General features: G+C 30.8%; 7 protein-coding genes and 1 long non-coding RNA gene across 14 annotated transcripts; 5 read left to right on the forward strand and 3 right to left on the reverse strand.

Moving 5' to 3' along the window:
* The first annotated feature begins 170 nt into the window (after positions 1 to 170).
* Positions 171 to 3693, forward strand: Nulp1 (Nuclear localized protein 1). 2 transcript variants are annotated; one of them, XM_076389148.1, is made up of 8 exons: positions 171 to 543; positions 704 to 1071; positions 1157 to 1388; positions 1463 to 1716; positions 1788 to 2097; positions 2199 to 2492; positions 2564 to 2757; positions 2834 to 3693. In XM_076389148.1, exons 1-8 carry the CDS (start codon positions 412 to 414, stop codon positions 2856 to 2858), a joined length of 1809 nt encoding a protein of 602 aa, XP_076245263.1. In that variant the 5' UTR covers positions 171 to 411; the 3' UTR covers positions 2859 to 3693. The 2 variants fall into 2 exon arrangements, with proteins under 2 accessions (XP_076245263.1, XP_076245271.1); XM_076389156.1 differs by having other exon boundaries at positions 1160 to 1388.
* Arp3 (Actin-related protein 3) lies at positions 2499 to 6300 on the reverse strand. The gene is made up of 8 exons (XM_076389167.1): positions 6210 to 6300; positions 5814 to 6070; positions 5151 to 5331; positions 4734 to 5048; positions 4319 to 4633; positions 4027 to 4245; positions 3775 to 3943; positions 2499 to 2636 (listed from the first exon to the last, which is right to left on the reverse strand). The coding sequence occupies exons 2-8, from the start codon at positions 5855 to 5857 to the stop codon at positions 2626 to 2628; spliced, it is 1254 nt and encodes a 417-aa protein (XP_076245282.1). The 5' UTR covers positions 5858 to 6070; positions 6210 to 6300; the 3' UTR covers positions 2499 to 2625.
* Positions 6301 to 6964: 664 nt separating this feature from the next.
* Positions 6965 to 12207, forward strand: Valrs-m (Valyl-tRNA synthetase, mitochondrial). 3 transcript variants are annotated; one of them, XR_013003495.1, is made up of 17 exons: positions 6965 to 7052; positions 7155 to 7347; positions 7425 to 7671; positions 7737 to 7965; positions 8040 to 8219; positions 8299 to 8423; positions 8489 to 8751; positions 8826 to 9054; positions 9119 to 9241; positions 9330 to 9437; positions 9495 to 9654; positions 9712 to 9980; positions 10043 to 10255; positions 10319 to 10430; positions 10502 to 10680; positions 10751 to 10915; positions 12031 to 12207. XR_013003495.1 is itself a non-coding variant. In XM_076392233.1 (16 exons), exons 1-16 carry the CDS (start codon positions 6965 to 6967, stop codon positions 10838 to 10840), a joined length of 2808 nt encoding a protein of 935 aa, XP_076248348.1. In that variant the 3' UTR covers positions 10841 to 10985. The 3 variants fall into 3 exon arrangements, 1 of the variants encoding a protein (XP_076248348.1); XR_013003496.1 differs by lacking the exon at positions 12031 to 12207 and adding an exon at positions 11008 to 11140; XM_076392233.1 differs by lacking the exon at positions 12031 to 12207 and having other exon boundaries at positions 10751 to 10985.
* On the reverse strand, positions 10460 to 13196 carry LOC143188154 (kelch domain-containing protein 4). Its single transcript, XM_076392234.1, has 8 exons — positions 13022 to 13196; positions 12690 to 12860; positions 12387 to 12622; positions 12152 to 12318; positions 11926 to 12075; positions 11638 to 11856; positions 11209 to 11565; positions 10460 to 11136 (listed from the first exon to the last, which is right to left on the reverse strand). The coding sequence occupies exons 1-8, from the start codon at positions 13133 to 13135 to the stop codon at positions 10973 to 10975; spliced, it is 1578 nt and encodes a 525-aa protein (XP_076248349.1). The 5' UTR covers positions 13136 to 13196; the 3' UTR covers positions 10460 to 10972.
* Positions 13197 to 13751: 555 nt separating this feature from the next.
* Positions 13752 to 18717, forward strand: Fmt (phosphatase 6 regulatory subunit 1-like protein fmt). Of its 3 annotated transcripts, none has more exons than XM_076392210.1 (18): positions 13752 to 14135; positions 14706 to 14785; positions 14842 to 14993; positions 15077 to 15198; positions 15300 to 15470; positions 15548 to 15726; positions 15844 to 15957; positions 16044 to 16170; positions 16256 to 16408; positions 16487 to 16600; positions 16687 to 16751; positions 16842 to 17040; positions 17112 to 17213; positions 17328 to 17422; positions 17574 to 17655; positions 17733 to 17889; positions 17994 to 18423; positions 18491 to 18717. In XM_076392210.1, exons 1-18 carry the CDS (start codon positions 14076 to 14078, stop codon positions 18636 to 18638), a joined length of 2550 nt encoding a protein of 849 aa, XP_076248325.1. In that variant the 5' UTR covers positions 13752 to 14075; the 3' UTR covers positions 18639 to 18717. The 3 variants fall into 3 exon arrangements, with proteins under 3 accessions (XP_076248325.1, XP_076248326.1, XP_076248327.1); XM_076392211.1 differs by having other exon boundaries at positions 17616 to 17655; XM_076392212.1 differs by lacking the exon at positions 14706 to 14785.
* LOC143188136 (uncharacterized) lies at positions 18525 to 19813 on the forward strand. The gene is made up of 2 exons (XR_013003485.1): positions 18525 to 18663; positions 18745 to 19813. It is a non-coding gene; the product is annotated as an uncharacterized LOC143188136 (long non-coding RNA).
* A 362-nt stretch (positions 19814 to 20175) lies between these two features.
* LOC143184783 (NADH dehydrogenase [ubiquinone] 1 beta subcomplex subunit 1) lies at positions 20176 to 21191 on the forward strand. 2 transcript variants are annotated; one of them, XM_076387254.1, is made up of 3 exons: positions 20176 to 20340; positions 20519 to 20582; positions 20734 to 21191. In XM_076387254.1, the coding sequence occupies exon 3, from the start codon at positions 20901 to 20903 to the stop codon at positions 21078 to 21080; it is 180 nt and encodes a 59-aa protein (XP_076243369.1). In that variant the 5' UTR covers positions 20176 to 20340; positions 20519 to 20582; positions 20734 to 20900; the 3' UTR covers positions 21081 to 21191. The 2 variants fall into 2 exon arrangements, with proteins under 2 accessions (XP_076243369.1, XP_076243363.1); XM_076387248.1 differs by lacking the exon at positions 20519 to 20582.
* Positions 21045 to 23292, reverse strand: LOC143184748 (uncharacterized). Its single transcript, XM_076387210.1, has one exon. The coding sequence runs from the start codon at positions 23100 to 23102 to the stop codon at positions 21390 to 21392; it is 1713 nt and encodes a 570-aa protein (XP_076243325.1). The 5' UTR covers positions 23103 to 23292; the 3' UTR covers positions 21045 to 21389.
* Positions 23293 to 24422: the final 1130 nt, after the last annotated feature.

Consider the following 24422-nt stretch of genomic DNA (forward strand, 5'->3'; position numbering starts at 1 on the left):
TAATAATATATTAAAGAACATATTTAAATAGTTTCAATACCGAAACTTGATTTCTGGCGGCGCTGAGATCTTGACAAGTTACCTGAAGTTAGTGATAGCAGTCTATGTCTATAATTATATAGTCAAAGGATAAGCCTGATGAACAAACGCGCATGAAAAAGTTGCGACATTCCAACAGCGATGAGTAGGTGTTCTATGTGCCAGCGATTAGTTATGCTTGTGCGTTTGCTCGCGATCTAGAAAATTGACAAGTGGTGATAAGATTTCGTTTCATTCGAAATTTGTAGACATCAAAGCAAGCCAACGATAAAAGTTTGCTACCCTTAGATCGGAGGTTTGTCATGCGTTTTCGATTCCCTCTGTGACAGTCGTTCTAACGTTCCAGCTGTAGAAAGGCTAATTTCGTTCAAAATGTCCACACGGTATATGAAGAAAGTGTATGGAAGTGATATTTTATCTAAAGAAAACAGCGAGAATGAAAGTGAAATAGACAATTCGATAATTGGCAACATTAAATCGAAGACGTTTAATGTGTTTGATGTGGTACGTTTTCAATTATTTCATGATTTTAATGAAGGATTCTCCTTTCCTTAAAAGGATTTATCAAGGTTTAAAGAATTTTGCAATGCTTTCTTCAATTCTTGGATATTTAATATTCGTAATTATTCTGCGCAGAGATTTAACAGAAACTTTTTGTTCATAGTTAAACGAGAATTCTGAGAACGAAGAGAAAGATGTAGAGGAGGAGAAACATGTCGAAGAAAGTTGTGTGAATGAAGGAAAACGTAAGAAGAAGAAGAAGAGGCTAAAGAAGTCTGAAGGCTCCAAAGCTCAGCAAGCTACTGAGCCCACAGAGACAGAAGATATAGATGAAATTGAAAGAACTGTGAGGGAAGTGAATAAGTTACTTGGAGAGCCACTCCCAAGTTGTAGTTCCCATAATACAAATAATGTACAATGGATAGAACAGAAGTCAAAGGAAGATATTCTGTTGGTGCAGCATAAACATTTAAATCCTTATAATGAACTTAAGAGGATTTTTGGCAGTAGGACTGTGCAAGCTGTGCAAAAGTATGTCTCTGATATTTATTTTATATTAAGAATTATAAATAGAGTTACACAGGAGTGATTTCATTTGATTCATCTTTAATGTTAGCAGAAACAGAAGAAATAGAGGTCGTACTGGTCATCTCAAGAAAACTTGCTTAGTTTCTCCCAAGGATAACTGGCCAGCTATCAATGAATCTGGCCTTTCTATGTCTTTGGACCATACCATACAGTCTGTTCCTAATGTGCAATATTTTGTATATGAGCACAGCCCTTTCTATAGACAAGTTCAACTAAAATTTCTAGATGCTGTTGAAAGCTTAGATCCTGAAGATATTGTTGTATGTTGTACATTATTTAAACACTATAGATAAAGTTATTCAATGAGAATTCAATTTCTGGAATCTTATTTCAGAATATAATCAATGTACATTCATACCATGTGGATGCATTGTTACAATTAGCTGAACTCTGTAAACTCAGTGAAGATTTAGCAACAGCAGCAGAATTTACAGAACGAGCACTGTATTGTTTAGAATATGCTTTCCATCCACTGTTTAATGTTACAACTGCTCAGTGTAGATTGGATTACAGAAAACAGCAAAATCGTGCACTGTTTATAACTTTATTCAAACATCTTAATTTCGTCGGTGGACGTGGGTGTTATAGGTAAAAATACAAGACATTCAAGTTTGCTATATCTTTTTGTCAAAGCTCTTTCAACAAATTTCGTATTTCAGAACAAGCTTAGAGTTTTGCAAGCTTCTCTTATCCCTCGATCCAGAAGGTGACCCGCTCGCTGTCGTTCTCTCTCTGGACTTCTATGCCTTAAGAGCAAAAGAATTTGAGTGGTTCACTGAATTTTGCAATCTCTGGGACAGCACAAGAAATCTGACACAATTGCCAAACATAGCATATAGTTTAGCTTTGGCTCACTTTCACTTGGATAATCGAGATACTGCTAGTGAACTTCTACAGAATGCTTTAATAATGTTTCCAGGTGTATTGTTACCGTTGTTAGATAAATGTACCATAGAAACTGATGAAAAGGTAAGTTTCAAGTGCATGTTGGTATTACAGTTATCGAGGATAATAAAAATGAAATTGAACATAAACTTGAAGATGTATTGATACAAAGAACGATTTCTTAGGTGCGGGGCCACGACTTCTTTAACAGTAAGGCAGCAGTTTCGACGCCACCAGCCCTAGAAAAATTACAAAATCTGTACGTGGTACGTAGTTTCCGCTTATGGAAGGAAACGGAACTTTTACCATGGTTACGTGAGAACGTACATGTTGTATTAAATCGTGTTGATTCTAAAGACGATTATGTCAAGTATTGCGAAGTAAAGCGAAATAAGCGTTATCAAGGAAAAATGCCAAAGAATATTTTGAGACACATCATACTCTCTGACATAAAAGATGTTACTGTTAATGTTCAAGAGGTACGTGAAACTTTTTATAGTACTTTGGCACATTGCATATTCATATGATATCCTTGTTAAATTCCTCATAGGTACAAAACGTTGGGTCGGTGCTCTCACATGATCCTCTACCACCCGTAGATAGTATTGACATTTATAAAAGACCTACAACAAATGCAAGAACATATCAATCGCGTTTCACTTTTCTGTCCCGTCTTATCTCATCTTTATTCCCTGATTTTAATGAAGAAATTGAAGTTGCAGTTCGTGAAGGTCTAAATTCACTGTGAGTATACATAACACTAACTCTTTAAAACTAAAAAAAAATTATTGCAACGCGTAATACTATATAATACTTTTAGTTATGAAGACAACGAACAAACATAAAAGGAAGTGCCGTTACCATTTAGAGTAATAAAAATTTTACTGTCAATGTAGTGATCATGGGAACTAATATACATGCATACATATTTTTCAAACTTTTATGAAGATATTGTACATTTCATATCAAGTAATATTTAACGTTTAAAAGTAATGACCGTAAAATTATAGTTTTTCTTTCTGTTTTTCTTAAATAGTAAAGTTTCTTTTACAAACTTTGAATGGAATCTTCCCAAATTATACTCAATGTAGGTAATTGTACATGAACTGTTCAATCTTGTATTTGTTATTATAACTTCCATAAAATTTTTAAAATAATCTTGTCTTTATTTTGTTTTTTAAAAAACTGTAAATATTTAAGAAAGATATATGTATCATACTGAATAAACTATATTGTTGCAAAACTTGAGCACAGATATGCTTCGATTATCTCGTAAGTGTTGTCAAAGTGTTAATATTTTGCACGGGATAGTATAAATTATTCTATGAATAGCATTCATTAAAAAAGAATTATTATTTTCCAATAGAATTATTTTATGTACAGATCTATACAATTGCTTTGTATAATAATTCTGGTTACTTCATTCTGTCAATTGATCTCCCTGTATCTTTATTAAATGCAAATATCTTTTCTTACATGTTAATGTATAGTAATCAATGAGCATGGAAACATCTTTGTGTGCGTATTCTAGCATAGTATCGGGCGTTTTTTGTATCTCTCTCAATTAATAATTGTCTAATAAAAACACCCTATATAATAATTCTATCTTATCGAATGTACCATCACTCAGAGCGATGAAAACAATTTTTAAGTCGAATAAATTATTAACGTAGCCATAAATGACGTTAAATTTTGACCGTTGGTCCATGTAAATGCTGTTTTCTTGGTATCAGTTGTATTTTCATTTATTTTACACCATACCGTGAAATACTGGGTTGTAACGACAAATCCCAGGACCATATTCTTGATAAGCTTTTTTAGTGTGACAAACTGTATAAAATTCAGGATCACTTGCTAACAAAGCACCACCGTACCATACCGCACAACGTTGTTTATGATGCGATATAACGTGAACGTCTATAGGCTTCGGCTAAAATGAAGGAAAATAAGTATGATGAAAATTGAATTTCTTGTCTTTTATATTTAAAATATCCGATAACGAAAAATATATACCGTTATATGGCTTCCACTTAACGTTTCGCTAAGTTTTAAACGAGCATCAACGATTCGTTTTATATCGCGTTGTAATCGTCTACCAAAGTCTTTAAACATTGTAGAACCACCCGACAATACAACATTACTGTACAGTGGCCTTCTAACATCTATCGGGCAATTTTGTATTACATCGTCCACGATTTCGCTTAAAGGAGTCGTGAAGTCTGGATTAGAGAACTAAACAGAAGATGCATAATTAAGTTTAACAATAAAAATCTATTATTGTGAACTTGAATTTAAATGGGCGTACTTCGGGATGGAAGAATATTTCTGGTCCAAGAAACCTTTCGTATCCAACGTCTACGACGAAAGGTTGTTTTGTAATACTGTTAATACCTTCGTATTTTTTTATTTTTGTGGGATCACTATCATATTTAGCAAATTCTTTCGAAATGTCGGGACATATATAGCAATACTTTTCTTTTATCGCTTTAGCTGTTTCCAGAGACTGTTCTGGTGGTATTCCAATTTCTCGTTCCCTTAATAAACTCTGAATAAAATAGGTAATGTCACGACCAGCTATAGGAATGTGCTTTATACAGCTTCCAATGACAAAACCTTCCGCCTAGGTGATAAAGTAAATTGACTAACATGAGAAAATTTGATACATTATTTAGGTAAAAGGAAAAACTGAGGAACTCTGTTTCCTTTTTCTCTACACTTACAACTGGAATCACGTGTGTCACTCCATCTCCACTGTCAACAACAACACCTGTTAATGTTCTGTCATCCACACTTTTAGCTGTCCAAGAGGCAGCCAATGCTAACACTGCTTGTACTGCTATGTAAAGACCTGGTACATTAAACGATTCAAACATTATTTCTGCTGTATATTCACGATTCTCAGGTGTATTTAATGGTGGTTCCGTAAGTAAAAAGTAATGATCTTCAGGTTCTGCCCTGAGGTACTTGAAAATGCATTGTTGCAGAAACTTTTCCATTAAATCCCAATCTTCTACTAGTCCGTGTCTAACCGGATACTAAACAAAATTAAAATTCTTGTGTAAAAATCAATTAAAAAATATGTCACAAAAACTAGCATACTCTTTATCAATGATAAATAGGTATTTAAAAGTACATACTTTCACAGAATATCCTGTAGCTTCAAATGCTTCATCTCCAATATAAGCATCCAAATCTTCAACACCTTTTGTGATTCTCCTAGCATTGTTATCTCCAACTTTTGCTGTTTCTTTAATAGCAATTGCAGAGGGTATCATAAGCTGTGGCTCTTTATTGCCAGCAAAACCTAGTTTGGTATACCTACAAGAATATAAAATCATGGTTTCTTTATTCATACAAAAAAAAATTCAACAAAAATGTATGTTCAGAGGAGAAATAAAAAACCATGAGCTTAGAAAGAAAGTATTAACTACATAAATAATATTGACAAATAAAATAGAATTTATGATTTATAGTTACTTATTTAAGAAATTTTTTAATAGACTCTATTGGAGTTACATTAGTCAAACTTGTACAGTGAATTGTTTACCAAACTGCTTCATAATCGTGACTCTAAAGTCGCATTTATTGTATCACTTTTGAAATACACTTGCAATAAATAAAAATATAGTAAAAGAGAGTTAAAAACTGTACTCAACATCATCGAACAAGTGTAAGAAATATTACGTTCCCTTTGAAGCATTTATCTGACGGCATAAAACGTCATGTGTCAGGAATTAGTCACATCCTAGCCTATTTATTTTGCCGGAATTAAATAATTCTTAAACTCGAAATTTCCTCACCCTGTTCCTACATCGATTACACACGCGGGAAGACGGCCGAGCATCGTGTTTTCTTCGTTTCGTTTACAGTTTTATTCTTTAAGGAACTATATTCTAACCGAATCGTCTAAACTTGACTCGCCACTTTCGATAAACCACACCTTATAGCGATAAGCAGTCCGTATACATAGAAGTGATCGTGTGTATGCATGTGCTCCAATCAGTTTAAAGCGCTTGTCATTTCCATCGAAGTTCGATTTAATAATCAACGATCAAAGCTTGAAAAAATTTTGTTTACTTAAAATTATATTTTTATCATTTCAAAGTAGAAGGAGAATGTTATATTTATTGAATACAAAATTTGATTGACCTCGAGTAATAAAGTATCAATAGATATTCATAAAGATGAACGTTTACCATATTTCGAGATTTATTATTTATTATGTGCTGCTTATTTGTTAATTACTTATAAATAAATATATTACACTGATATTAGACACGATCCCGGAAACTCTCGAGGTGGGGGGGTGTTCACTTATTTAGACTTTTTTTAATTCGCTCACCCCCCACATGATGGCTCTGTAATTTAGACATGCTTGCCCGCTAAATTTAAAAGCGTTTAGTGCGTTACAAAATTAGACACAATAGCAATAAATAAAATTGTTGATATCGTTAGTGTTCCAAATTCGAATTTCTGATCATCTTATCACATATGCTGATGACATTTTTATATAACCATAGACTTATAAATCCATAGATGATAAAATTGATAGTCGAACACGTTGAGCACCTATTAAGATAAGGTTAGAAATCAGGATATGGACCAATAGGAACCTACCACGTTTAGATTACAGCGTCATCGTATGATCAATGGATGAATTACAAAAAATCCACCAATAAGAGTACATACAATGTTGAGAACCACTGTTTAAGAATTTATATTTTAGCGTTGTTATACCCAACACAAATAACTTGAATTTTAAATAAATTTGCACGATTTCCAGGACACCTATCATAATGAAATGTATTACTAATAAAATGTAATAATATGGACTTATCGTCAATAATTATAATGATCATAAGTGTATAATTTACCTTCATCTATTTCTTTGGTTATGTTTCATTAAGCACTAGTGTAAATAAACTTATTAAGTCTTTTTATCTACTTTATAATGAATCTTTTACGATTAAATGATCGGTTACGTTCCAGTACCTGTTGTAAATATTATTTCAATAGGTATTCTAGTCAAGTTTTATCAGGTATCTATGCATTTCAGATGGTTAATGTTTATTTGGTGTTTTAATTTTTTCATAATTTAAATTCATAAATACCACGCACTGCTATTACTGGATTTTTTTCAGATTTTCCAGCAACTTATAAATCTAAAGATGTAGAACATAACTGGTACAATATTTGGGAAAAAAATAAATGCTTTACTGTTAAAAACAATGAAAAAGAAGCATTAAAAATGCTCTTACCTCCTCCTAATATAACTGGAACATTGCATTTAGGACATGCATTAACTGTTACAATTCAAGATATATTAGCAAGATGGTATTTTTTTATAAATCTTTGTTATTTAATTCTTGTAATTGGTATTCTCAATATTGCTTAAAGTATTCTATATTCAGGCACAGAATGAGAGGTTTTCCTGTAATGTGGATACCAGGTTTCGATCATGCTGGAATTGCAACACAGATGATTATAGAGAAGCATCTTCTGAAAACAAAAAATATGACTAAATATGATGTGGGAAAGGAACAGTTTCTTTCATATATTTGGGAATGGAAGGATCAAAAAGAAAATACAATAAAATCTCAGTTAAAAGCATTAGGTGCTAGTTTAGATTGGTCAAGGGAATATTTTACAATGAGCAAGGTATTTGGTACAATGTACATCTGGAGAAAATATTTTAATAATGTAATACTTAATTAATATTCTAGGATCATAACAGTGCTGTGATAGAAGCATTTGTAACATTAAATGAAAGAAATCTCCTATATAGAAAAAAAGATTTGATTAATTGGTCTCCTACCTTGCGCAGCACAATATCTGATATAGAAGTAGAACATTTATATATTAATGAGAAAACACGATTAGAAGTTCCTGGATATAAGAAGAAGATCACATTTGGTGAAATTGCGTACATAGCTTATCCTGTTGAAGATTCCAGTAAAGTCTTATATCCTATATTTTTTATACCATTGTGTTTATCAAATTTTATAAAAAAATGATACTTTTTACAGAAGACGAAATAGTGGTTGCAACAACAAGACCAGAAACACTTTTTGGTGATGTAGCGATTGCCGTTCATCCAGATGATGAAAGATACGCAAAGTATATTGGTCAAAGGGTCTGGCATACTTTAAGAGAAACTTATATACCTGTTATTTCTGATTCTTTAGTTGATAGTAATTTTGGCACAGGTAAATATGACTCAGTTATTAAAAGATACTAAAGTTTTTTATTTTTTTGAATATATCATAATAAAAAAAATTTCTTCAGGAGCAGTAAAAATAACACCAGCTCATGATCATTTGGATTATGTTGTTGCTACAAATCATCAGTTAGATATTATTGAAGTTATTGATGAATATGGAAATATAACAGATGCAGGAAAAAACTTCAAGGTTGAATAATGTAGAAATTATCTAATAGTTCTTTTCTTCTAAAAATAAAATAAAAAATATTTCAGAATCTTCCGAGATTTATAGCCCGTGAAAAAATTTTAAATGAATTGTCAAACAGAGGACTTTTGAAGAAAATATGCGATCATAAGATGAGCATACCAAGGTGTTCACGATCTTCTGATGTTATAGAATATATGTTAAAAGAGCAGTGGTTTATTAAATGCAAAGACATGGCTCAAAAAGCACTACAAGCCGTACATCAGGGTCACTTGAAAATAGTTCCTGCTACCCATGAACAGTTATGGTATGATTGGCTTAACAATATTAGGTAAGGGAAAAACTGTATAAAATATATGAGAAAAAACACTGTACATGTATTTTCTAATTACCATATTTTTTTAGAGATTGGTGTGTTTCAAGGCAACTGTGGTGGGGACATTGTATTCCAGCTTATTATTTTACAGTTGGAGATAAAACTGAGTGGATAGTTGCCAGAACTAAAAATGATGCACAGTTTGCTGTACAAAATAAATATGGACCTGATATTAAATTATATCAAGATCAAGATTTATTAGACACTTGGTTTTCTTCTGCAATTCTTCCATTTTCTGTGCTTGGGTGGCCTAAGAAGGTACATTATTTGCAATTGAACGATACGTAGAGATAGAATTATATTAATATAAATATACTTTTAGACAGCGGATCTCGAGAACTATTATCCACTAACATTAATGGAAACAGGGTATGACATTCTATTTTTCTGGGTTGCAAAAATGGTCATGCTAGGATTGGAATTAACTAATCAGCTACCTTTCAATGTAAAAATTTTTATTTTTAAGCATGTAGTTGGTAATATGTTTGATTCTATCTTCATACATTACTTATACTTATGCCATATACATATAGGAAGTTCTTTTACACGGTATTCTATGTGATGCTTATGGGAAGAAAATGTCTAAAACAATGGGAAATATTGTTTCACCCGAAAACGTTATTAATGGTATTAGTTTGAATGTAAGTATTAATGTTTATTAATAAACATATAACTTATTTAAATGAAATATTTTACAGGAACTCACGAGACAAATGAAAGAAAATTGTAACACAGGTGTTCTCTCGCAGACAGAGTACCAACGAATGTTATCCGGAAATAATAAAATGTTTCCAAACGGAATACCAGAATGTGGTGCAGATGCATTACGCATGACATTATGTAGCCACAACATTAAAAGTTAGTATGTGTTTAATAATTCGTTTTCAAAATATAATAATTATTTTAATTGACCAGATGAAAAAATCAATTTTGATATCATGGAGTGCCAAACGAACAAGTTCTTTTGTAATAAAATCTGGCAAGCAAGCAAGTATGTCTTAATTATGACAGATGGAAAACTTTATCGAGAACCAAACGGTATGACAATTATTGACCGCTGGATTTTAAGTCGGCTGTCTGCATTAATTGCTACAGTCAATGATGCGTTTCTACAACGAGATTTTCATAAATCTATTGCGTCACTGAAACGGTTCTTATATTATGAGTTCTGCGACTTTTACTTGGTACGAATATAATAACAGGATTCTTTTTTACAAAGTATATGATATTAACAAATTTTATTTAGGAAGCAACTAAATGGGGATTCAAAAGTGAAAATTCAGACATTATTACAAGTCATACATATAGTTTAAGAAAATGTTTAGAGGTTTCACTACGAACTCTTGCTCCCGTGATGCCATATCTTGCTGATGATCTATACAAAAGATTGTCAAAAACATTTCCAGAATTTTTATCACTACCATCACTAATGGAAGCACCTTATCCTGTACCAGAAGAGGTAACATCATTTATACACACTTTAATTAATTTTGTAACTGTGAATCTAATATGATCATTACAGTTTAATAAGTGGCGAGATACTACTTTAGATAGGAAAATACTTGAAGTATTGAATATAATATTAGAAATTAGAAGTGTCATGGCTGCTATTAGTAGAAAGTTACATCAAGAAGGTATGCGTGTTTGCATATGCATGTGTACATGTACTAGAATATCAATAACTATAACAGATCTTTGTTTACAGTTCATATTACAACGAAGAACTACGACGACTTCAATCTTTATAACGAAACAATAAATTTATTTAAAGGCGGAAGTAAAATTGGCAATATTTGTATATTTCTCGAAAGTGAATATACAGAAAATTCAAACAGTATATGTTATCCAGTTTCTTCTGATTGCACATTGTTTTTTATTACAGAAGTAATTATTTAAATTGAGCTATGTATTAATTTCATTTGATGATATTTACTATACATAAATTTTCTTTCAGGATGCTACAGTTTTAGCGCAAATTAAAAAGAATTTAGATAATAAAATGTCAAAACAGAAACAAAATGTAAAACTTCATAAACAAATATAATTCAGTGTAATTATGTGACAAGAAGAATGTTAAAGTAATAGTAAGGCAAGATAAACATCTTTTTAATAAAAAAGAGTAAGTTTTACTGTAGAAGATAATACATCTCAGTAAAAATAATCATAATTTATAATATTAATTTTCATCAATCTCCATATGTTCAACTTCAGAGTTATTTTCATCTTCATCGGTACCATCCGTGCTCTCATCTTCCGAACTTGAACTACTGGACTCAAACCAAGTTTGCGAAGATATGTCATCCGCTATTATTGTTTTCCATTCATCTAATTTGCGACAATCTACCAAAATGATCTAGTAGTAAAATTTTATTTCGTAAACTTTGTTTACACATAGAATAACATTATACATACCCAAACTGTAGAAATCAGAGAATGTATATTGTCGATCTCCATCCTCAAACATACCACCATATAAATATAAAACATTATGTTTCACAGCAAGTCCAGGATTTATTCTTTTAAATGGAACAAACACATTTTTTTGTATCTCATCCTTTTTATGTATACTAGATGTTTGTGTTGGCCCTATTGTGACTGTAAATATACCATCATCGTCGCTAATTGTAGATGTAACAGCAGCAGATGATGGTTCTTGTATTTCAGTGTCACTATCATTGTCACTCTCGCTATTGTTATCTTCTTCACCATCTGTTTTTGGCTTCCTTCTCCGACGTCGCATGGTTGTGTCTCTTTTTCCAGATAATGTTACTGAATAGAATTGAATAATTTAGACCTCAGTAATGCAGATAAAAAATGTTATGTTGTAAATACGATAGTCACCTGCATGCCACTGAAATTTTTCTAAGTCTAAAGCCATTAAATCATTATAGAATGTGCCATGAAGTTCTTCCTCATTATCTTCTTCGTCAAAAACTCCACCAAAGAAATAAGCTAAATTTGGTTGAACTAAAACAGCTGAGGTACTGCACCGTGGTGACATTTTAATCCCTGACTGTTTTACATATACCCATTTCCATTTTAAGCCAGTCTGATCATTTTCTGGAATAACATTTTCTGTAATATTCGTAAATTAAAGTTGAGCTTTTATTTTATAAACAAATAACTTACTGTCAGGTGTCATCAGAAACATATCACTATGAATACAACCCTTATCAACATCCTTTTTTATCTTTTCCTTACTGTAACCCCCATACACAAGAAGTTTGTTTTCAGGTGTCGGTAGTATTATGCATCCAGACCTTGGTGGTGGAGGGGTACCTGAAGTGTTGTAACATATGTTTTTGATATAGAAAAATGCTTAAGAAATATACCCTTTTTTCTATTATAACTTCACCTGTTACTTCAATTTTGTGCCATACATATGTTTCAAGATTAAATATATGTACATCATTGTAATATTTGTAGTCCCTTAGATTATCATGAAATCCACCAAAAACTATTAACTGTCTTTTTATGTGAGCCATTCTATGACCACTTCTAGCAGTTGGTGCACCAGGTGATCTGAAAAAAGGAAAAGAAAATAAGCAAACAAGAAACTTATAAATAGTGTTTAGAAAACCTTTACTCACAGAATTTTTTCCCATTTCTTTTCTCCAATTCGATAAACCCACAAGTCTTTATAATGATAAAATTGTGATTCTGAAGGACTAGAAAATTCACCACCAAATACCCATAATTCTCCCTTATTAGTAGATGTTGCTATTGTTTGATGACCACACCGTGGGGGTGGAGCACCTGGGGCTTTTATAATAGTCCATTCATTTTTACTTAAGTTATATGTGAACATGTCTCCATAAACAACTGTCTAAACAAAAGTAATGGTGTATAAATTTATAACATGTAGTGATAGCAAGTAGATTATTTAAACTTACTGTCTTTCCATCATGAAATTCACCACCAAGCATAATAAGTTCATCTTTGAAAGGATGTGCAGTTAAAGTAAAGTTTACACGTCGAGACGGTGGTGCAACTGTCTTTTCAATTACACGTTGTCTACGAGCTTCTTCCTTTTCAATTTCAGCAATCACATGTTCAATATCATCCTAAAATAATTTAAAAAAATTATACAAAAAAGTATTTTTTTCCAGTATCAATTTAGAGTACGAAATTTCTTACAGTTATTTCGACATATGTTTCAAATACTCAGAATTAACGCTAAGAATTGAAAAAACAATACTAATTACGTTTTATGTATTCAACTAACCTCACCAAGTGCGGCCAATTCTTTTTTTTGCTTAGCATTTAATTTCTTTTCAGTTTTAAGTGCAGTTTTCGCACTACCGCTCACTTTTTTCTTGTTTTTATCTTTTTTACCCATATTGTGTTACAAGATTTTTTAGAAACAAAAACTTAACTTTTGAACTTATCTAGCCCACGTGACTACACATTTCTGTAATCGAATTCCTTTTTTGAAATGTTATATACGTTGATAGATACAAGTTTTCTATTTCATCTAATAAATGAATATATTAAAAACAATAAACAGAAATTTTATTCTCATCATACTTATAATAATTATACAATATAACGCATAAAATTAGCATTAGTTGTATAATTCTGCAAAGTACAGTTCATTTGAAATATTACTGTTTCTATATGTATAATCAATCCTTTATTATAGATTATTATAAAATTATTCCATACTATTTTATAGTAAATATGTATACACAAGTGTTCTATTTTAAAAGTATTGTAGGCGTGCTTACGAATAAAATATCTTTTTTTTTTGTGAAGAATAAATAGGATTCATTAAATAGTTTTTTTTTTGTTTTCGGTATAATTCCCTTCTATTTATTAAATATTGCTAAGTACTAAGGAAAGAATAATGTACATATCATTATATACTTCTTTGTTATGTGAACAGAACTTAAACTCGTTCATTGTGAAGCAAATATTCTGAAATAAGGTGCAGTTGCTGAATCGAAAGTCGATTACAAAGCATCGCTTCTGTGGCAAACGTCAAAGTTAAAACAATCCAAGAGTTTCTGCTTTTACAAGGAAAAGTGATATTTTCAAAAGAAATTTTGTTGTAAAAAAGATCTCATTTCGATTGTTACTTTAGGTCTAGCAACGACGATCGTCATTGCAGTTATTCCTGCATCGTTAAGTTTTAATACGTGCCCATGCAATGTTAGTTGGCTCTCCTTCTTGCGAAGCATTACGTTATTTTTTTAGTGGCTGCCACTTCAATGTTGTGATTATTTTCGCATCCGATTAATCGTATCGTAGTAGAGCAAGGCGTGATACGCAGTCACATCATGTTTTGGGCAAATAATTACGTGTCATCACCTCATATTGAGCAGTTGCTCAATAAGGAGGTATGAAAATCATTTTTTATGGATAAATTGTTATCTCCTTAGCTAGTACCTTTCAATTTTTAGTAATCCATTATGGATCCTGTATCAAAATTGGTATTTATGTTATTTAATGTGTTGTATGCTAATATTTCACATAAATGAAAGGTGTATGTTTTACTCTTTTATTCCATCCAATATTTACTATTTCATGGTATGAACTTTTGTTTTTTAATACCAGCTACATTATAAATATATTGTTAATTTGTTGAAAAATATTTGAGAATAATGATTTTTTAATAGAAGAATAAAACATGTGAAAGGAATAATAATGAAGCGTATTTAAAAATTGTATTGCAAATCTAAAGTGTTATAACTTTGACTGTTTAAAAGATTTCTTTCATTTCTGCTGAAAAATTTGGTAAAGTTTTATATTATATTTCAACAATATGAACTATTATAAGCTGTTATCATAGAATTTTTTAATAACCTATATTTTATGTATCTTGTTAGATATAAATGAATAACTGTGGATTTTAACAATTTAATATGATGTTAAGTTTTAAAAAGATTTGATTTTGATTATATTTTTAGGATGTTACATTACACGAGGTAATGGATGATGAAGATATCTTACAAGAATGTAAAAGTCAAAATAAAAAGCTCGTTGAATAGTAAGTAAAATTAAAACTCCTACAATTAGTAAATTCTAACATAATATTTTTTACAGTCTTACAAGATCAGATGTAATGGAGGAATTAATAACACTTATAACTGAAGAACCACCAATGGATATGGATGAGCGTTTACGTTATAAATATCCAAATATAGCGTGTGAACTATTAACTTGCAATGTATTAGCTATGAATGAGAAACTAGCAGGTGAATAAATTAAGTGTACATACATACATTAGTATCTATAGTTTAATATTTATAAATAATTAATCAAAATTAAATATCTTTAGGTGATGACACACTTTTGGCAAAACTTTATTCCTTTATTGACACAGACCAGCCATTAAATCCTTTATTGGCTTCATTTTTTAGTAAAACTATTGGAGTACTTGTTGCTCGTAAGGCTGATCAGGTGATTATAAATTAATATATTGCATTTAATAAAATCTAATTTTCATATTCCTTATACACAGCTTGAACCTTCAAATTTTATATTTTTATCTGTTTTATTAGAACTGGTATTCGTATCAGTTCACTTGCTTACAGGTATTAGAATTTTTAAAGAGCCGCCAAACGTGTGTTGACTTGCTTTTGCAACATTTAGAAACTTCTGCAATAATGGATTTAGTGTTGAAACTTGTTACTCAGGTGGAAGGGAATGACATGCGACAGAATATTTTGAATGTAAGTAGTTATATTATTTACAATGTTTACAGCATATAAAAGTGGAAAATGAAATTTTTATATGTGTGCTTCAACAGTGGCTAGATAGTCAACAATTAGTACAAAGATTGGTGAAGTTACTATCTCCTAATTCTGAACCAAATAAACATACAAATGCTGCACAATTACTTTTTGAGATGATAGTTGTTACACGACGAAATCAACGTACATCTACAGACCGCACTGATCCCGATCCCATTTTAAACACTCTTGAATCGTAAGTATAAATATAAAGTACGACTGAATAAACGTGTATTGTACAACTACAGCTACTACAGCTAAGATGAAAAAAGTAATTGTAATTTTCTAAACCAAATTACACTTGTTTTTACAGAGAAGAGACAGTAACCCTATTGTTAGAGACCATTTTATCTGGAGAAAAAGTAGAAAGTGGTATTACAGGAGGAATTCAGGTACTTCTTAAACTTTTAGGCAAAAAGGCTAACAAGTAAGAACATTAATTATTTTGAAAACATGATTTCCTTTTGCAAAATGATAATATAATATTAATAAAAACAATGTTTATATTTACAGTGCATTGAACGAAGGAGATGACAGTAGTATTGGTGAAGAAGTGGTAGATGATAAACAACTAAAAATTTCGAACGCAATCTTACCTTATTTAGAACAACTTCATAAACTTCTGATAGATCCGCCTTACGTAAGTATTACCCATAAACACTTTTTAATGAACTACACGCATTTTTCAATTACAGTATTGAACATTTATCACATTTATGTTACAGAAACCTCCTGTTAAAACAACTACTGGTGTATTAGAATGTCCATTAGGATATACACGTATTCATGTGGCAAGGTTGTTCACAACATTAATGGCAACAGATAATGTAAAAATTTATGAAACCTTAATAGAACTAGGAACAATCCAAACACTAGTGGTAAGTGTAGTTTATAATAATTACATACATATTAATAAAACATGTTTAAGTGTGTGCTCCAATCTTATATTTTTTAAGGATTTATTTTTTAAATATACATGGAACAATTTCCTACATACTCAAGTACAATTGTGCCTGGCTTTAGCTATTAATTGTGATTTTAAGGATATAAAAGACATTATTTATGATACCGTAAGTATTCTTTTAACGAAACTGAATTTTTTATTCTGTAAATATAGAAGGAAATGTACATTTTATCTAATTGTACACATTTTTAGGTATTTATCAAATGCAGATTAATCGAACGAATATTAGAAGCGTGGGACAAAAATGATAGTAAACAGTATGTTAAACATATATTGTAGAACATATATTATGTTTCTATTTTGTGGTAATATGAAAACTTTTTAAATATGACATTATTGTGATTTAGGAATCCAGAAAATAGAATTAGACAGGGATATATGGGACATCTAATAAATATTGCAAAGGATATTAACGATAAGCAATGTAAAGAGGGCGAAGGTTTAGATAAATTTCTGGAAGCTAACTTATCACCTGAGTGTCTTAACAAATGGAAGAATTTTGTGAATACGGAATTGGCAAAAATTAGAAAACTTTATGCACCTACAGTATGTTCATATTTGCATATAATTACGATTTTATTACGATTAAATTACATATATTTGATGTAAACTTTTAGGGAGGAAGCAATACAGAATTTGCAAATATGTCCAGCGATAATCCAGACGAATTTAATTCTCATCCCCAAGATAAATTTCTTCAAGAACAACGAGTTCAGCAAGTCAGTATTATATTACATGTTTATAATATAAAATCATAACATTATTGTACAAGATAATTTATAAATGAGTTGTAATGAATTGTTATATTACATAATATCGTATATTATGAACAGTTTTATTCCAATTATCTGGAAGAAAACATGGCACCACAATTGACTGAAAACTTTGGGTTCTACGACAATAAATTTAACAATGATGGTGATCTTCAGTAAGTAACTCAGTGTTTACATTTCATGATTAATAATCTCATTCAATTATACATACACGTGTGCATTCATTACACATCTCTATATTCACAAAAAGAACGTTAGTATCGTATCTTCGTAAATTTTTTTCTTTTTACAAAAATGCTATTATAGTAACTCGATTGACCAATTAAGAACGTTGGCCTTTACTCTTAGTGAAGAAGATCACGAAGAAAGGGAGGATATGTTCAATAAGGTACGGTATATGTTTCTAAAATGATATTTCCTTTTTAAAATATATCGATTTTGCGAAATATCTATGATAACTTGCAGATTTGCCAGGAAAAACAAAAAGCTGGTCTAGATGACTGCAGCGCAGGAGTAGAATGGGGTGATGAAGGTGAGCTTACTTTCCAAACTGTGGTGGATAAACAAGACTGGCCCATGAAGCAACAAAATAATGATTCTAACTCATCGGATGAAGATGAAGGTTTTACTAATTCAATCATTGTCCTTTTTAATTAGAAAAATTTCTTTGCTAGTGTATACGATTCTTTAACTTGATTAACTTTATTAATATTTATTACATACCAGCTTGGAATGCAACTGAACCATTGTCCACTGTTACTGCACTACCGGAAGTAAATCCATGGGATAGTGTGCCATCAGAACCAGTTGAGATTCTTGAGTGGGCAAATTTCGACAATTTCGATAACGTACCCGACATGAACGATACATCATCAACTGTGATAATAGATAACAAATTACGTGATGAGATGAAGAAAGAGACATCTGATATTATACCGGATATAAATAAAATGGAAACTGTAGCGGGAAACAAGGTAATGGTGGACACTATTGGAGCAGACGATGTAAAAGTCAAAGATTCCGTTGACAGTACTTCTTCGCAAATAGAAGAAAATATAAATCCAATAGAAGCAAATCATAAAAGCACCGAAGACGATTCACATTCTGTCTGTACTACTGAGAAAAATACAAGTCCTAATGAAATTTTAAATAGCAGGTAACTAATTACTATATGTTATATTATTATGTAATTAAGAATATAATATATATTACATGCTGTATAGGGAAACTACATGTGGAGAAAATATAATAAACACAGAACTTGCCACTGCTACGGTACAAAATGAGAAACCCTTGAACGATCACAAAGTCTCGTGTAGTTTAAAGATTACGCCATCGGAAACTATACTACCACAAACGGATGCCAAATGATACGCTATTTCTTAAATACGGAATTGTAATAGAACAAAGGAAATCATATCAATATAAATTTGTACGATTGATCAGAGTATATATTACGTCCCTATATTTTCATTAGACCACACTAATTGTGCTTCATGGCGTTGGCGGTTGGGTAACTACCACTTCACAGCAGGGTATAAGTGCGAAATGAAGAAAGGAAAACAATTAATCGACGCTCAACTATGTTTAGTGTATTACTTGACGCATACGTGTATGTTCTCAAGTCGCCAGCGTTTTGATTACAGGTATATCCAAGTAAAATACAATTTTTTTAGACATTCTCGATGGACATTATTACTGAAGGTTTCTTTAAATTGTTATTCATGCATAATCGATATAAGAATCCAACAGTCACAAATGTTTTTTGTTGCGTGTTGTTTGGCATATTGCATGACGAGCTAGGCGAGGTATAATTTGTACAGTGACAGAGTCGATAGACCCTGAGATTGATTGAACTTTTGTTCGATCGCTCGATACCTGGTTTCATATAAGTATTACATACCGTTATATAGACATATATAACGATATATATATATATACATATATATATCGTAATGTTTTAAATAATATCGATACGAGGCTCCTTAAAGAAGAATCACCATAAATAATGATATTTCTCACAAAGAACTGGTGCTTTTGCTTCTTCGTTCGATAAGGCAAAGGTACTTATGTGCAGTGCCTATTGTTTGATTAAATGTATGCTCGTGCAACGACGCTATACAAACAAGAAAGGAAAATTATGTATTTTTATTACGTTGATAATATTCAGCCAATGTATACACACATCGTAATGTAATCAAAGTATTTCAATGAATTTATTTGCATTCCATTAAGGAAATTCTATAAGAATAAGTAACATTAATAGTCTTTCAAAGTGATCTTCCAAAAAGATAGTATTAAATTGCAGGGTTCCAAACTTAATGTGGTGTATGCTTTGGTTAATATGTGTATAGTTTTTCAAAGGGGGAGTTTCATCGATTACGTTCCCTAGTTGTTCAAAAAATTTTGTTTCTCTTAAAAGTTTTTGCTATAATAATATGTTTATAGTATCATACATAAAATATTGTACATAAGTATTAAATACAAGCAGTGTTCAAAATTCAAATATCTTTACCTTATTTAACATTAACATTTAATAACCTTAATATTACAAAAATATTACATTACATTACATTATTATTATTATTATTATTATTACTATTATATACATAATCTAAAACTATTCATAAAAATAAATATCATATAAATAACCAATAATGATACAGATTGTTTTTATTTAATGTATTTTATTATTTTATTTCTCATATTAATTTTAATTACAGCAATCTCAAAATTAATTAAGCGTAACTTCTTCGCTTTGTAAGGTAAGTAAGACATATTCATATTTTAAAGAATACATATATACATCAATTGCACATCCTATTCATAAATTAGTAAGTAAATGTTGAAATATATTAGAACTTAATTTTCTACAGAAAATTTCTACGTAAATGTTATATACAATCCTTGTAAGTAGATCTGCGTGATACGATTAAAAAAGGTTGAATGGTCGTATTCAGTTGTATTCTACTGACAATTACATCATATCGTAGAGTACAGTAAGAGATGCTCTCTTACCATAAGAGAGTAAAAGCCAGTAAAAGCGCGACCAGGTCGGCTGTCTCGAGCATAGGTTTGTAATCAGAAAATCTGTTTGACGTTGTTACGTAGTGTTAAACCATAACTTTAACTTGATAACGTTAGTTTATTTATTCTATCTGCATAATTATTACGGTTTTATATAGTTACGATGCAGTTTCCTTTTTCCCGTAGATCATAACCATGTCATCTATTCTTTGGAATTCTTTCAGAGAATTCTACAAGTGACCTGCTTCTTTTCGTTCTGAAATTAAAATAAGGAATTCTTAATATAAAGTAATTATTTAATATATTTGTTGTTTTTTTTTCTATGAAATTCTAAAATTATGTGATATATCAATATCATTTTTTTTATAAGTTCTAAAATACATTTGTAGATACTGTAAATGATAAAACGTAATTTTCAACCTCCTGGTTTGTGTTTCAGTTTGATGGGTGTCAAGGAGATTGTCAGAAGATATTGGGTAGTTGCTACTTTTCCTTTACTTTCTGCTAGTTTAATTTACGCAGATTGGAATCACACTCGACTGTGGAAAGAAGAGAAGGAAAAAGAAAAGCAGTTACAATTGAATATTAATTATAATAGCAATTAAAATGTTAGCGGATCCACGGTATCTAAAATCATATGCAATAGCATTTATTGGATTCACAGCTGCCGGTACCTTTGGATGGTGGCTAGATAGGCTTGAAACAGAGAGGATGACACGTTTTAGGGATAAATCTAAATTGTATGGAAGAGAATTAAAGCCTGGAGAACCTCCATCCTGGCCATAATGTTAATTTAATAAAACTAGTACACCTGTGTATACACAAACTATTAGCTGGAAATGTCATTTGTATATATAATTCGAATAAAAAAATAAACTCTTGTTTCTTCAATTTAAATGGTTAAGATTAAGTTTACTTCATAATAACACACATTTAAAGACTTAATATAAATTTATTTTAGAAATATTACAAAAATATAACCTTATTTGTACAAATAGACTGTGAAAGTTTGGACATAATCATTCTCTTCACTTGTAAAATAATTATGTGTAAATACAATACATTAATTATATATTTTATTTTATATACTGTAAGTCAGCGAAACATGGTAAGTATTTTATTTTTAATATCATTTTTGATTACCATTTTATCAGACTTATTGGTTTTAGCATTATGTTTAAAATTTTCCTTATCAGTTTCCTCTGATATTACTTTTTTTATTGTCATATTATAAGCCTTACGTTTCTTTTGTAACCATTCATTTGTTTCCTCATTCCAAGATAGTGGTCTACCTTTTGAGCTTTCAATTGACTTTAAACGTGAGTACACTCTATTACTTGTCTCTAAATTAAGGTATGAGTACTTTTTCTCATTCTCTAATTTGTGTACCTTATTTGTATCCATATTGTGGTCTATAAGACCATAGTGTTGAAATTTTGTACCTTTGTCTTGTGAAGCAGATATGTTCTGAGTAACTCTTCTTAATACTTTATTTTGTTCTATACCAGTAGCTGCTTGAAATTCCTCTCTAGGATTACTTAAGATTTGAATTTTAAGATTTGTATCACTCCCATTAGCTATACACTTTCCCCGGCGTTCACTGGCCGCTCTTGTAAAGGCATAAGGTTTCCTATACATGTCAGGATTAAATTTTTGTGAAGTTTGGAAAAAGGATGAATCTCCTATGTCAGCAGATAATGTAGTATCCAAATCTTCGTAAGATACTTTACAAGGTTTCTTCAATTTGTTGTTACTATTACGAGTAAATCTGGAAGAGGATAACTTTAAAGACATAGAACTTTTTAAATTTACCTGTTTCTTTGATCTTTTCTCTTCAGGTATACTATTATCTGAAGAACTATTGGTATTTGTTTTCTCTTGTTGTAAATCTTTGCATGTTACTCCTATAGTATTTATATGCTTATTTACTTGTACAGTTTCATATTGAGGCACATCTTGTATATTGACAGTTTGCATACATAAATTTAATTTATTAACAACTGTACTATCTGATTTCTCTACAGAAAGATCGTTTGGTGTAGAATCAACACTAGTACACGACCCAGAAGTATTCTTCAATAAATTATTCACTTTTAATAAGTCCTGTAAGTGTTTATTTTCTTTAGAGTATAAATCTATTTGTTTTAATCTATTTTTTAAAAGGTACTCCATGATTTTTATTTCTTTTTCTTTCTTAATAAGTATTGTCTCACGATTTTGTAAATTAATTTCCTTGTTTTTTAATAAAGCTTCTCTCTGTTTTATGTCTTCCAATTTTTGTAACCAATTTTCTTTAAATACTTCTTCAGTAACTTGTTGAGGTGCTGGTACTGTTGCTGAACATCCATTTTTGCAACCATGATAACAAATCTCTGTAGGTTTGTCTACAGAATCTTCATTTTTTTCAGCAATTGTTGACAGTCTACAAATATTATCTGGTACATCAAAAGAAAAGCACTTATCATGTATATTGTATAATACCTTATATTTTGTTCTAGGAATGTCAAGAGTAGAATAAAAATGAACTGGATTATTTTTGTTCACTGTACTTGTTTCTAGATTTCTTTCAACTTTTTCAGAGATTATGTCATTTTTCAAGTTTTGCATATTCTCCTTTTCCATGAGAAATAAATGCCTTTTTTCATTTTGTGTATAATCTGAATCATTTTCTTCGATATTTAAGATCGTATTGTTAATTTCATGAAGTTTCTTTCTCATATTACTCGATTTATAATGATCAGAATCAGTACAGTATTCGTTACCTATCGGTACGATAAACGCTTCAACTCGGTATGTTGTCTGTTTCATTGTTTAAAATAGAGACAACTTATTGGAGTCTTCATCAATCTTCGTTAATGCATTTGAATACACAAAAATAAACTTTAGTAAAGAATTGAAATGCAACAATTGTTTTGATTCGTTCGTTACTTTGCGCATCAGTGCTATTGTTTGAAAGCCAACAGGTCTTCCTTTTCTTTCCTGACGTTTCTTGGCGTTTTAATTCCCCCTGATTTTTCGTTTGAAGTATACATATATTATATTTTCTAGTAGCTTTAATTATTTTATTCATTTATAATATGGAAATTCATTATATTTTTTCAAGAGACATTTTCAAATCAAGTTTTAAAAAATAAATTACGAACAGCGATAGTGAAGTAAACATAAAAGTGCTTTGTAATATTTTCTTGAATTAATTCTTCTGATATTAGCATAAAAAAGTAGGATAGCAGTTATTTTTAATTAAATCCACAAATATTTTATATAAACATTTTTAATAATTATAATTATTTAAGTTTCCCCTAATCTGGATAATTTTTAATTCGCATTTCTCCCGCAAAGGTAGTGGGTAGCGCTAGTATTGATTCACGAACCCACAAATGTTTAGATGGCGCTCTAGACTTTTGCAGCATATTTAATAGTATTTTATTATTCCTGATCGCACTATTCGATTTTAAATTCTACAATTTACGCAACAAACGTATAAGAAGTATATCATTTTTGGAAACAAACGTATATTTTTTGCGTAAGATTAATTAATATCTTTCCCGCCTAATATGGAATATCGCAGTCTGCGCGCGCATATCGATTTAATCAAGTATTATGTACAAACACACAGTGTCGTACGTTTGACAGAGATGGGTGCTACTACCATAAGTTTCTTGAATTATGTAATCAACAAGATCGCTATTAAAGAAAATGAATGAATTCTCGACAATTTTAAGAATGAGCCAACAATAAATAGAACTCCATATATTAAGTAGTCCCAATTAATTCATTAACCACATATCATTAATGTTAATTCGAGGATATCAAAATTGAAACTGATACATCTGTTCCTGTCTACTGAATCGAACGCCAATTATATTTAACAATAGGTATAGACTACTATTTTCTCTTGTCATGTCGTTATACTGTCACACAGCGCTAAATTGAAATGCTAGAAAAGAAACTTTAGTTCTACTTAAAATACAGGTCAAATATAGAGGCATTGCCTGGGAAAAATTGAGTTTTTCTTCAGGGTGAAGAAAATAGGATGGGGCGAGAGTAACGTTGACTACACCACTGCAAATTGCGGCAGCTCTGTCGCAGAGAGCAGAGGGGGTTAGGGGCAGGACGTCGTTTTGCAGC

The sequence above is a fragment of the Calliopsis andreniformis genome, chromosome 2, assembly GCF_051401765.1.
Source record: "Calliopsis andreniformis isolate RMS-2024a chromosome 2, iyCalAndr_principal, whole genome shotgun sequence".
Taxonomy (NCBI): Eukaryota; Metazoa; Arthropoda; class Insecta; order Hymenoptera; family Andrenidae; genus Calliopsis; species Calliopsis andreniformis.

Bases quoted from the DNA above. Each gene is read 5' to 3' on its own strand.
- Nulp1 (XM_076389148.1), top strand. From the start codon at position 412: ATGTCCACACGGTATATGAAGAAAGTGTATGGAAGTGATATTTTATCT. The intron at 544-703 runs GTACGTTTTCAA...TTTTGTTCATAG, and splicing joins CGTTTAATGTGTTTGATGTG to TTAAACGAGAATTCTGAGAA. The intron at 1,072-1,156 runs GTATGTCTCTGA...CTTTAATGTTAG, and splicing joins ACTGTGCAAGCTGTGCAAAA to CAGAAACAGAAGAAATAGAG.
- Arp3 (XM_076389167.1), bottom strand. From the start codon at position 5,857: ATGCTCGGCCGTCTTCCCGCGTGTGTAATCGATGTAGGAACAGG. The intron at 5,049-5,150 runs GTATGTACTTTT...AATTTTGTTTAG, and splicing joins CTACAGGATATTCTGTGAAA to TATCCGGTTAGACACGGACT. The intron at 4,634-4,733 runs GTAAGTGTAGAG...TTTATCACCTAG, and splicing joins TGACACACGTGATTCCAGTT to GCGGAAGGTTTTGTCATTGG.
- Valrs-m (XM_076392233.1), top strand. From the start codon at position 6,965: ATGAATCTTTTACGATTAAATGATCGGTTACGTTCCAGTACCTGTTGT. The intron at 8,220-8,298 runs GTAAATATGACT...AAATTTCTTCAG, and splicing joins TGATAGTAATTTTGGCACAG to GAGCAGTAAAAATAACACCA. The intron at 10,256-10,318 runs GTAACATCATTT...TGATCATTACAG, and splicing joins CTTATCCTGTACCAGAAGAG to TTTAATAAGTGGCGAGATAC.
- LOC143188154 (XM_076392234.1), bottom strand. From the start codon at position 13,135: ATGGGTAAAAAAGATAAAAACAAGAAAAAAGTGAGCGGTAGTGCGAAA. The intron at 12,861-13,021 runs GTTAGTTGAATA...AAATTATTTTAG, and splicing joins AATTGGCCGCACTTGGTGAG to GATGATATTGAACATGTGAT. The intron at 11,137-11,208 runs GTATGTATAATG...TCATTTTGGTAG, and splicing joins CTCTGATTTCTACAGTTTGG to ATTGTCGCAAATTAGATGAA.
- Fmt (XM_076392210.1), top strand. From the start codon at position 14,076: ATGTTTTGGGCAAATAATTACGTGTCATCACCTCATATTGAGCAGTTG. The intron at 15,958-16,043 runs GTAAGAACATTA...TTATATTTACAG, and splicing joins TTAGGCAAAAAGGCTAACAA to TGCATTGAACGAAGGAGATG. The intron at 16,601-16,686 runs GTAAGTATTCTT...ACACATTTTTAG, and splicing joins AAGACATTATTTATGATACC to GTATTTATCAAATGCAGATT.
- LOC143184783 (XM_076387254.1), top strand. From the start codon at position 20,901: ATGTTAGCGGATCCACGGTATCTAAAATCATATGCAATAGCATTTATT.
- LOC143184748 (XM_076387210.1), bottom strand. From the start codon at position 23,102: ATGAAACAGACAACATACCGAGTTGAAGCGTTTATCGTACCGATAGGT.